This window comes from Astatotilapia calliptera, chromosome 14 (genome assembly GCF_900246225.1).
Source record: "Astatotilapia calliptera chromosome 14, fAstCal1.2, whole genome shotgun sequence".
Classification (NCBI taxonomy): Eukaryota; Metazoa; Chordata; class Actinopteri; order Cichliformes; family Cichlidae; genus Astatotilapia; species Astatotilapia calliptera.
Window position 1 is genome coordinate 30,675,661 of NC_039315.1, and position 11,652 is coordinate 30,687,312.

The 11,652-nt window shown below is 42.2% G+C and overlaps 1 protein-coding gene across 1 annotated transcript; it reads left to right on the plus strand.

Annotated features, from left to right (window-relative positions):
• Positions 1–542: 542 nt before the first annotated feature.
• On the plus strand, positions 543–11,408 carry LOC113036980 (ras and Rab interactor 2). Its single transcript, XM_075410394.1, is given in 12 exon segments — positions 543–822; positions 1,090–1,255; positions 5,185–5,296; positions 5,909–5,981; positions 6,128–6,216; positions 6,325–6,341; positions 6,343–6,408; positions 6,701–6,911; positions 7,654–8,334; positions 8,486–8,803; positions 8,891–9,025; positions 10,155–11,408. Coding segments are annotated over 12 exon segments (2,322 nt in total). The 5' UTR covers positions 543–820; the 3' UTR covers positions 10,607–11,408.
• Positions 11,409–11,652: the final 244 nt, after the last annotated feature.

Below are 11,652 nucleotides of genomic sequence, written 5' to 3' on the forward strand. Positions count from 1 at the left end.
TTTCTTATTGTATATTTGTTATAATCTGGTCTTTAAAAAAAAACCCCAAAAAAACGTTTATATCACTAATCAATCTTTCAGACTTTTTCAATAATTTCACTGTGCATGCTTTTATTTATTTATCCATTTACTCTTCCCACACTCAGCATTTCTCACCAGTTGTTGGAACTGAATCTCAATGACTTTGTCCATCCTCCGCTGTGAGCGAGTTCTCACACATGAAAAGTAAAACCATCCGTATGATCTTACTTTAATCAGATGATGTTTGTCTATAATTGTCACAGAGATGAAGACATGGTGAAGCATTCTCAGACCATTGGCTGTTCTTAGCTTTGATGGTTTTACAGTTCAGAATCAGATCAGAAGAAAGGTGCTGCAGAGAGAGTAAGAAAATAGGCACATAGCTCTTTAGAGAACATGCAGTGTTTTCTCTCTCTCCACGCTGTAGTCAGAGCTGGGTTAACCACAGGCAGACTTGGAGGGGGGAGGGAAGGGTGAAGAAGGTGTCGTGAACATTCACATGAAAATTGAAACTACATTAAATGCCAGCGTGAGCAGGAGGCAGAAGCAGGCGAGCATGAGAGCCGTACATCAAATACCTGAATTTGAGAAACTTAAGAAAATTTTGCCGCGAAACCTTTTGACGACGTGTTAGTGAGAAAGATGACAGCTTCCTATTTCAGCTATTCTGAACTCTTAAGCAACACTTTGCACTGCGCAGAAAGAAAGAGTTCAAGAGTGGGAAGATTGCAATATGTGTAGAAACTGCTAACAGTGTAAAGGAGGGAAGATACGCCAACTAACCGAGCCAGCCTGACACATGTGAGTATCAGCTATTTCTATACCACTAATGTGCTTGTGTTTAATTCTCTGTCTAACATTGTCTTGAGTTTGATGTCTAGTTATTAAAAATGATTGTCCCAGAAGCCAAATCTTAGAGGAAACTTTCTTAGTTTTGTATACTTTTTTTTGCTGAATTATGCACTGTTAACTACCCAGATTGTCTTTTTTACTGAATGGACCTTCTGTTTTATCTACAGCTGATGTCCATAGATGTAGACAAAAATATGTCAATGTGTTTGTGTCCAGGGCTGTTCACAGTTCAGTTAATGGGACAACAGCCATCCCATGGAGGAGCAGCAGGAGGAAACTGTCACTGCTGGATCAGCTGAAAGGCTGCCAGGAGGCCTGGTGCCCTGGGGGAGCCTGGGACAGAGAGGGGGCTCACGCTGCTATCTGTGGGACACCTGCTGGGGTAAGAGCAGACATCACTGAATGACTCTCGCTGTTATTATGTGACATCAAGCGTCCAGTGTGTGTCAAATGAAGTCCAGATGATTGATCAAATCATTCAAGGATCTCCCTGTAAAGCTTCCCACTAACACTAAATAATGACTCTGTTTCCTCACACGTCCTTGATCTTAGTCATTGCCTGCTACTCAGTTTTTTTTCTTTCCCCTTGTCCTATTTGGCAGTGTGGCGATCAGAATCGTTGTCCGACGGCCAAAAAACGCCCAACAGATTCACTTTCCCAATTGGACCATTACGGCATTTGCTATAACAGCCCACTTGATAGTCATATTTTATTAGAATTTGACCAGTTTAATCAACTGCTACTCAGTCGATTCAATTTTGACAACTCTTATGCAATAAAACAACTTTACATTTAATGACTTACTTACTTTGCATTTACTTTTAGACTATTTTTAAAAAAAGAAATCTTAGTTCTTTATTTTTTTCTCAGTTTCCCGCCAGTGTCTCCCACTTCCCAGTGTGTCCTCTCTTCTGCTTCCTCTCCCAGTTTCGCTGCTTTTTGCGTTCCCAAGCTCGAAGTCGCGGGCATCATTTAAATTTTCTCTAGCAACCAAGTGTTTTTTGTGGGTCTGAATGTTGACATGCACTCGTCACTTAAATGTAGTTCCTTCTTTTTTTTCTATTTGAGGTCTGATAACACAACGAACGGTTTTAAATGCAGAAGTAGTGCTGAATAAAAGCAAGTTCATGTCAGGGAAATGACATTTCATGGTGGGTTTGGCTGCTGCACTCGCAGGGAATGTAAGTAACAAAGTAACAACGTATGATGCTTTACGTATTCATTGTTCTCGGTTATTATAAAGCGTGACATGGAGACAATTACACTGAAATGCAAAACTCTGACTGGCAGCAACAAGTCGTTGAACCGTGACAAATGTGTTATGGAGGAGGAGTGTGCTTTTTTTGTTTTGTATTAAGTGTTAAGAGACAAGTTTACTGGCATAATGTGATAAGCAGAATGCTGTGGAGGTTGTAGTCGACTTTTGTTCAATCAGATGTTGGAAGGGAGGGTTGATTGACTCATTTCTTCTTGTTTTTATGAATGGCAAACAGTAAGATGGCTGTTATGAATCAGTGGAAGATATATTTTTCCTAATCGCCGCCGTTTTTGCTGTCTTTCGGTGTGTTTCTGTGCTCAGAGTTTGGTGACTTCAAGTAAGCTTGTCAGTCTTTATTTTTGTACACACAGAGCCTGAAAACCACTTCCTCTGTACATGTTTGTAAATGTGTGCTGGTCTAAAGAGCACCTTTGAATTTGGCTGTGATGATGTAACTACTTGACAGAGCCGTTGCCTGGGATTACATGCGTTTTGCTTTACTCAAGTTAATTGTGTCTCAACTGGCCGTTTTATTGTCTTTGCTTCCAAAAAAGGTGTCGTGATCGATGCAAGTCTCTGTGCAGACAAAGCAAAGCTCTGTGTATAAAAGGAGACATGAAGAAGTGAAAGGGCCTCTTGAGATATTCACACCAGAAACAGAAACACTTCACATTTTTTTCTAAAGTGGACAAATACCAGGAACAAGATTAGTCTTTTACCATCACTGACGAGGCTAGAGTCAGCAGTACAACGTTTTAGCCTCATCACTGACTGTAACTGATCCTGTTTCTTGTACATTTTTATGCCATCTAAGTTAAAATACATGAATCACGTTAGCCCGCTCGAGTTACAGCAGTGCCTGATTCAATGAGGCCTTTACAAAAGCTAGTCACAAGGCACGTTTAAAGACAGAATGAGTTTGATATGATCTGAGAGTAAGAACCTAAAAATAAATGCCCTAACTGCAAGACCCTATTCACAGTAATGCGAAAAAGAAAGCGCAGCCACTTTCACTGCTAAGGTTTTGCATGTCAGCACATATAAAGATCATCTGCTCTTTAGAAGGTCTTCAAATTATTCAAATGCAACCTCACATGAACGACAACAAATGTCATACTGTCATTGTTTATCAGCTCTATAACATCAAGTAGAAAGTACATCCTCTGATTCATTAGCTTGTAAACCCACCTTTAGCAGAAGTATTTCTTCAAACTAATAAAGTCACACAGAGAGTGGGCAGTTTGACTGGGCCATTCCGATGCCTTCATTTTCTTCTTTTTCAGCCATTCTGTCATAGATTCACTGCTGTGTTTGGGATCATTGTCCTGTTGCATGACCCACTCTGGGTCAAGCTTTAGTTGTCAGACAGATGGCCTCACATTTGACTCTAAAATACTTGCAGAGGAGTTCAGTAATGCAAAGTATCCAGTTCTCAAGCCCGAATCATCACCCTTCCTCCAGCGTGCCTGACAGCTGGTATGAGGTTTCTGTACTAAAAAAGCTGTGTTTGGTTTTTGCCAAACGTGGCGATGTGCATTACGGCCAATCACTTTCACTTTGGTCTCATCTGTCCAGAGAACATTGTTCCAGAAGTCTTGTGGTTTGTTCACATCCAACTTTGCAAAATTAAGCTCTGGTTTCTCCTGGCAACTGTTCCATACAAGCCATTCAGTCCTTTTATAATCGTACTGTATCATTTAGTGCTAACTGAGGTGTCGGTATTAGATGTAGCTCTTGGGTTTTCTGCAGTTTCTCTGAGCATTGCACGGTCTTCAGGTGAATTTAATAGGATGCCACACCGGAGAAGACTGTCATAAATGATCTCTACTTGTTAATAATCCCTATTACTGTATAATAACCCTGTACTTCTACAGTAATAAATTACCCTGAACTTACAGTCTATTTCTGCACGACATATTTCTTTGCTGCAGGTATCCCTGAGTGCCAGTTTAAGGAGTCAGCACATGGTTGAAAGCTGGGCAGGAAACTACACACGTAAAACTCTTTTAGTTATCGTTATGATTATGGTTGTTCGGAAGATGGTGGCATTTTGTGTTAGCATTTGTGTTTATTTACTTTAGTCCACTCTTGTACTGGTTTATAGTTTTTCCACCATGAGTTAAGACAGTTTAGTCGGCTCTGATGGCTAAAACAGAAGCTAGAAAAGAAACAACATCTTTGGGGTCGTGGTGTGTGCTGCTGTATCACACATGTGGTGTGAACTGTGAGTGAATAAAATGCACAGTAGAGAGCTCTCTCTTCTTGTCAGACTCAAGGGCTGCATGAAATATGAACGAGTCCTGCCACCGGCCTGTGGGCCACTCTTTGAAACCCTCGGTTTTCAAGGTTTTCTTGTATAGGATTTGATTTGTTTTAATGAAGATGGATTTGCGCACTAACAGTGTTGTGGGGCTCAGTTTCAGGTTTTAGTTTTGATGCATGCGCAAAATAAAACATGAAGAATAGAACATGGTTAAAGAAAATCATGTGATGTGAGCGGTCCTAAGCCACACTGGTTCGTCACTCAGAGTTAACCATCATCTACAGATTCATATCAGCATCTCTGAGTGGGCAAACAAACACTTATCAGCACTTAATGCATGAGCCCTTAGACATTTGCAGTGTGCATGACGCTCTGTCACGTCGAGATCAAATCAATTGACTCTTGTCACAGAAATTCTGACACATTTCTTTGTAAACCACACGCTAAAATAGTTTTTTTTCTCTCTGTGTCCATCCATCACTCAGTTGTTCTCTTACTGCTGCCTGCTTACCATCTGGCCACGCCTTGTAGCCTGCCAGCGTGAACATTTAACCCTCTCGAGGCAGGCGTTGCCGATTTGCAACAGTTAAAAACTAACAACCTGATTACCCCACATACATATTTTATGAGTTTTTTTTACTCAGAAGTACCACTGCAGGACTTGGTTGTGCATTAGCAACAAAAAGTTTAATTTGAGCCTGAGAGGGTTAAAAGTAAACGTTCTCCTGCTTAACAGGTTTCTGTGACAGTTGAAATCTTTAAATGAGTCACACGTGTGTTTCCCTGCAGAGTTTCCTGGTTGTGCGGGACTCTGTGACGTCTCAGCCAAGCCTGCTGTGTGTGTCTGCCGGAGCGCAGAATGAGGAAGTCTTTGATTATAATATCAAATGCACAGGAGCAGGTAGGATCCCGCCACATGCAAACATCTGTGCGTGTGTGTGTGCGCTCGGGCGTGCATGTATGTGCTTGTGCTTGTGTGTGTGTCTGTGTGACCAAGCTACCAATTTCCCTGCGTCATTTTTAGTGGTTATTTTATGAGTCAGTACTTCTGTCAAACATGTCAAACTGAACCGATAAATAGAAAATAACCTAGTAACGTCATGGTTGCACTTTCTCTTCTCAGGTTTGTGTACCTGCAGACATGGCAGTTATTGTAGATTGATGCAGATTAAAACATAAAACTCTGGTCCTATTTTATTTATTTACCAAACTTTTCCACTTACTGATCTACATGATGTATCTAAAAGATTAAAAAAAATCAAACACTAAAGGGTCATCTGACTCCTCCAGCCTGCAACACCCTCTTCAGGCTTTATAAACCACACACTGCCAGGAAATAATCAAGCTGTAAAGCTACTGTGGAAATATGTGAAACCCTAACGCTGGCTTATCTTAAGTTCCCTTTTAGTTTTTTTCTGGTATAAACTTTGGTGCATTTCCAGGAAAGTATTTTTCACCAGAGCATTTCAGAATGAGACTAAAGCTGCCCACTCTTTCTGTTTCTCTCTGACAGTTTTCCAACTGTCTGAGTCTCATCTGTCTTTCTCTGACTTGACTCAGCTGGTGCTCTTCTACTCTCTGACCAGGTAAGAATCTCCTGTCTCAGCTACATAAAAAACTCTCCATGCTTGGTTATTGGTGGAACTGTGGACATTGTGAAAGACTGTTCGAACCTGTGTTTAACCAAATCCTGTCTGTTTATCTCTTGGATCTCTCTCCCTCTGTGTTTCAGGGATGTGCTGGATGTTTGTCTCCACATTCCTCGCTGGATCTACAGCGTAACAGACACAAAAAAAGAGCGTCTTTCACAGCTTGAACCTAGTGCGTCCGGGCCTTCCTGAGCTTTTGCCTTTCATAATCTTCAACAAAACAATACAAAACTGTGTTGAGGAGCCTTGTCAGCTAATTTCACTGATATCTCTGTTGCAGAAACTTGGCTTTCCACCACCGCCTGATCAACAGACTGATCAAATGTCCCAAAGGGAACCAAGCAGCATGATGTGCTCCATACAGGTATGTTGCTTATCTACGTGTGTGTAGATTTTTGTGAGGGAGGGGGAGGGACTTAAGGGGAAATGGTGTCTTTACTTCCTTCAGTGGGTAAATCAATAGCCTGGTAATTGTCTCAGAAACAGAACATTCATCATGCAACCAGAAGCACCACTCCAAAATAATGTTCAGGTGCCCACAAGAATATTTAAATTAAGAATAATTTAACTTTCTAAAGTGGTTATATGTGTCTATTATGTAACCAATGTTGCGTTCTATCCTGTTAACACTGTATGTATGTGTTTTTTTTCACTAGCTGACGTCCACAAACGGGGCCCTGTGTATCATCAATCCCCTCTACCTCCGTGAACACGGAGACGAGTGGCTGACCCACAGGCCAGCTGCCGCACAGCCGTCAAATTTCAGACGCCTCAGCACCACCCGGCAATGGGCAGGCGCAGGGTTACAAAGTAAACGAGCCATCTCTTTGGAGCAAGAAACCCCTGCTCCCAATACAGAGAGCTCAGGTCAGTGCACCAACTTCAGATTTCACCCAATATAAAAAAAAGCTTCCTCAGTTCTGAACAGCAATGTTAGACAGTGTAGTTTCATTTCCCCTCACAGTTTTGGAAAACAATGCTTCTATCTATCCAGATCAGGAGATGCTTTGAACTTAAAGTTCCTCTCCTTGCACTGTTTAAACCCCTAAAAACCTTTTCTTCCCTTTATAAAAAATAAGCCTACCAATAAACTCGTAACTGTGTTTTCCATACATTTTGTACATGCAGTCCTGGTCAGTTCTGCTGAAGTGTGTGAGAGGCAAAAACACAGGAGTTTCTAAATCAGGAAGTCCTGGGCCACAGAGAGTATGCTGTTCCTGCAGGTCAGGGGGAGAAAAAAATCCACTGTGTCTGGTGCAAACAGGAAGTGGCTTTGTGCGAGCTTTTAAAACTAAATGGAAATATCACCACAAAAAGCATTCATGTGGGTTAGCACTTATTAAAATACTTTAATCATTGTCAGCTGTTCTGTCGTCTTGCTCTACACTTGCACATGGCTTGACCACACTGTTAATTGCTAGCTCTGACAAGTTAGCCCTGCGTAGCAAGTGGACAAAACTAATTCCTATGGTTGTTTTTGAGACTGTCAGAGGTACATCATATTTCAGAAATAGTTAAAATGCCAGTCCTGTCTTTCTGTTTATGTCACTTGTGATATCAGTAAGTGGGATCAGTTAAATTCATTGCAAAAAACTGTGATGTTATTCAGGTTTAATCAGAGCCTGTTCCGCTGATTCTGCACCAACTGAGCAAACACCAGCAGGGGTGGTCCTCCGGCGGCCCAGTCGGGATTTAGTAATCGCCCAGCCTCAGAGGGTGAGCACGGGGAGCCTACCTTCATCCACTTCCTCCACCCCCAGAAATGGAACACCTGAGTTGCAGCGCCACAGCAGCCCCGTGCCTCAGTCTCCTCACAGGGTGTCCTGGATTGAGGATGGCGTCTGGCTGCCTCCACCCAGGCCTTCTTCCTTGCTCCAGCCTCCATCACTCGAGCTTGACTCGCTTTCAATCAGCAGCATAGAGGAAGAGATGGAGCCCCAGATGCTAAGCTCGTCACATCACCACGCTTCAGCACACCGTTTGGCTGATAAGGTCCTACATCGCCTTTCTGCCGTGGGCCAGGCGCTGGGTGGGCTGGTAAGCCAGAGAAAAAGACTGTCCAATCGTGTGCAAGAGCTGAGTGAGAAGAAAGGTGCTGCATTTGCAGAGGCTGTGAAGGGATTTGTGGAGATGACATCGAAGAGAGGGACTGATTCTAGCGGTGTCACAGGGTCGGAGTTCTTACAGGAAGTGAGATTATCACTCACATCACTGAGGGAGACACTGCTGGAATATGCAGAAATCCAGATGTTACTGGAAAGCATAACTGACTTAAACGACTCAGAGATTGGTGAGTGGGCTGTGACATAACACAGAAATGATTTTAGGTTTTTGTTGTCAGCATAAATGACAGAATATATATTTTGCATTCTTAAAACCTTGTGGTTGAACGCTTAGTGCTCCAATAATTATCCCTCTGCTATCTTTTGATCCTGGTGTAGACACCCTGGTGGAGCTCTCCATCCACAAAGTGGCTCTGAAGCCTGTCTCCAGCCACCTCTACTCCTGCATAGAAACCTCCCGAACCAATGATGGCACCTTCGAGCGTCTCCAGAGCAACCTGCGCTTGCTGGAAAAGAACGAGGTGACTGAACTAGGAGGTTCAGCAGGAGTTGGAGTTCCTGACTCCGTCACGCTTGATCGTATCCAGCAGAAATGGAATAATATGCACGATGTCTACTCTCCAAACAAGAAAGTGGAGATCATGCTCAAAGTCTGCAAGAGCATCTATCACAGCATGAGTGCCAATGCTAGCTCAGGTAGCCTGGCAGTGTTTCGTAAATACCACTCTTCTACTTTGAGTCGCTTGGTTGCTATATCCACTTAAAGTCATGTTCTCCTCACAGCAGGTAAAGTGTATGGAGCAGATGATTTCCTGCCCTGCCTGACGTGGGTGCTGCTCCGTAGCAACCTGGTCACCTTGCAGGTAGACACAGATTACATGATGGAACTGCTGGATCCCACACAGCTACAAGGAGAGGGTAAGCCAGTTATAATTCAAGGACAATGTAGAGGAAGTGTGATGCTCCATTTGAGTAAATCATGTTTGAAACTAAATAGAAGTTTTTCTGACTTTACTCAGAAACTTAGTAAGTGACTTGCTAACACACTCTGACAGTAATGCCTATGTTTGCCTGGTCAACAACTATCTGGAAATCATCAGTTGTGAGAGGAAAGTGTGTATTCCCCGACTGGTTGTGAGTGGATGCTGGAAGTTGCTAGGATGAATTGGTCAAAGGGATTGCTTTGGTGGCTAGCAGATTGCTGCAGTCACCAGTAGTTTACATGTGTGTTTACTCCTCGATAAATGTAAATAAACTGTGCAAAGTAAGAAACTGGGCTAAAATGTGTTTACTCAGGGAGTGAACAGCAAATGTTTGCACACAGGTCCGCATTTTTCATGGAACTCTAACAATCTGCTAGTAATGGCTTTGCACATTTTTCCCTAATGATGGCTGCTCACTGGTCTCCAGGCCCACGTGACTAAGGGCTTATTCTTTTAAGTGAAGCCTTTTTTATAGTCCTGCAAATGTGTTCATCTGCATACCGGTTTAAATTTTGATGGAGGAGTGGCTCTTGTGTAGTCCTCCAAGATCCTGACTGCACATGATTGGATGTACATGAACTTAAAAAGTATGGCCTTTTAAAGTCTAAAGATGACTATAGACTATAGAGGGCCTTACCCTTATAATTTTATTCTTGCACTACTAATATGGCATTGCATACTTAAAATAATCCTTACGTTTTCTTAATTTTGTCCTTGGTGCAGCCCTTTAGTTTTTCAGCATTCTGAAAAAAACAGTTTTAGCTCCCCTTTGTTTTAGTGATCTTTCTTTTGATTGGCTGCCCCTCGCACACAGGAAACAGCAAGTGGATGGTGTTTCTGTTCTCGCAGCCTCAGAGCTGTATGCCTGGGATGTCACACAGCGCAAAGAACAAACAAATATGAGCATTTAGTGTACTCCCAAGGGCTAAGCTTTGGGTTTAATCAGTCCCCCTACATGTGTGGAACTTTATGATGACACTTTGTAGTTGTAGTTTTGTAGTTTCCCCCCTGCTTATAGGTTGTCTCACTCAATGTCACCTTTTTCTATATCCCCATATCAACAGGTGGCTACTACCTTACAACTCTATATGCCTCTCTCTACTACATCAGCAGTTTCCGCCCACGACTGGCTGCCCGTCAGCTCAGTGTGGAAGCCCAACAGTCTCTCAATCAGTGGCATCGCAGACGCACACTGCACTGTAACCAGTCGCGTCGCAGCAAGCACAGACGGACTATTCGGAGGCAGGTTTGTCGGGACGGGAGTAAAGATGAAAGCAAAAATGAAAATGCATCTGTTAGTATGGAGGGGTCACAAGAACAGAAAGAACGCAACACAGAGGCTCTGCAGACACTGAGCGAGGAGACAGGGAGGGAACAAGGAGCCAATGACCAATCACAGCCTACTAGTCCAACTTCAGACTCTCAACCTGTGACACAGGAAGAGGAAACAGCAAGCAAACAGGAAGATAGCCAGACTTCTGGTGAAGGAAAAGAGGAGGACCACAGAGCATTATAATGAGATGCACGTCATCAGGAGAAGGTCAAAGACCCTCAAAATGTTCTTACTGGTCAAAGCTATTTCACACCTGTTGAAATTCTTGCAAAGAGGTAAATTAACCTTTTAGCATGTGTCACTAATACCATGGTGTCAGTTAAGGTGAACGTGTGCCTGACTCAGCCTGAGGATTGGGGCTCCTCTTGGGTCTCATTATAAAGCTGGAGGGTCACAAGTTGAGAGGATGAATGAGATACTAAAGTGACATTTCTTAAATTTGAGCTGTTTTCTTCTAAAGTGTAACAAGGGGTGTCACACATGGATACCGCTCTCTTGTCACACTCCAAAAAGATTCAAAGCACTGGTCTAAATGACAACAAGTTCAATGTCATAAGTGAGCTGTAAAGACAACACTTGTTACTAGAGACTTGCTTATTGGGAGCTTATTTGGCCACCATCATCAGTGTAAATGTGTGACATAGATCTAGTAATTGATCACATTGATCAATTAACAGTATATATTAAACATAAGCGATGTATTTGATACAGTTGCTTTATCACATTTCCTAAACCCCCCTGACCAGGAAGCGGTTGCATTTTGTAAGCTGTGCCCTGGGTTGGAATCCTTCATGCTGATTAATTTAAACTTGTATCATTCGACATTTTTAAATGTGGTCATATTAAAGCAGTAGCCTGCCAAAAGAGTGGAGTCATTAAGGTCTAAAAAAGTCTGCTTAGGTTGTACAGTTTATTCTGCTCTTTTTAGCACCGCCTACAACAGACGGCTATTTTCAGGTAAATGCAGTCCCACTTTGTGTTGCTCGTAGAGTTTATTATTATTATTATTATTATTATTATTATTATTATTATTATTATTATTATTATTGTTATTATTATTATTATTGCAGAAGCTTGCTCCAGGATGAAATGCTAAAATCTACTTGGACTTGTTGCTAACTTTATTAATTTTGTTAATAGCGTTAAATGGTGTTAACAGTAACATTTTGACAATGCTATGGGCATGTCTTTTCCTTTCGTCCTAAAGTGGCAATAAATTAAACTAATCA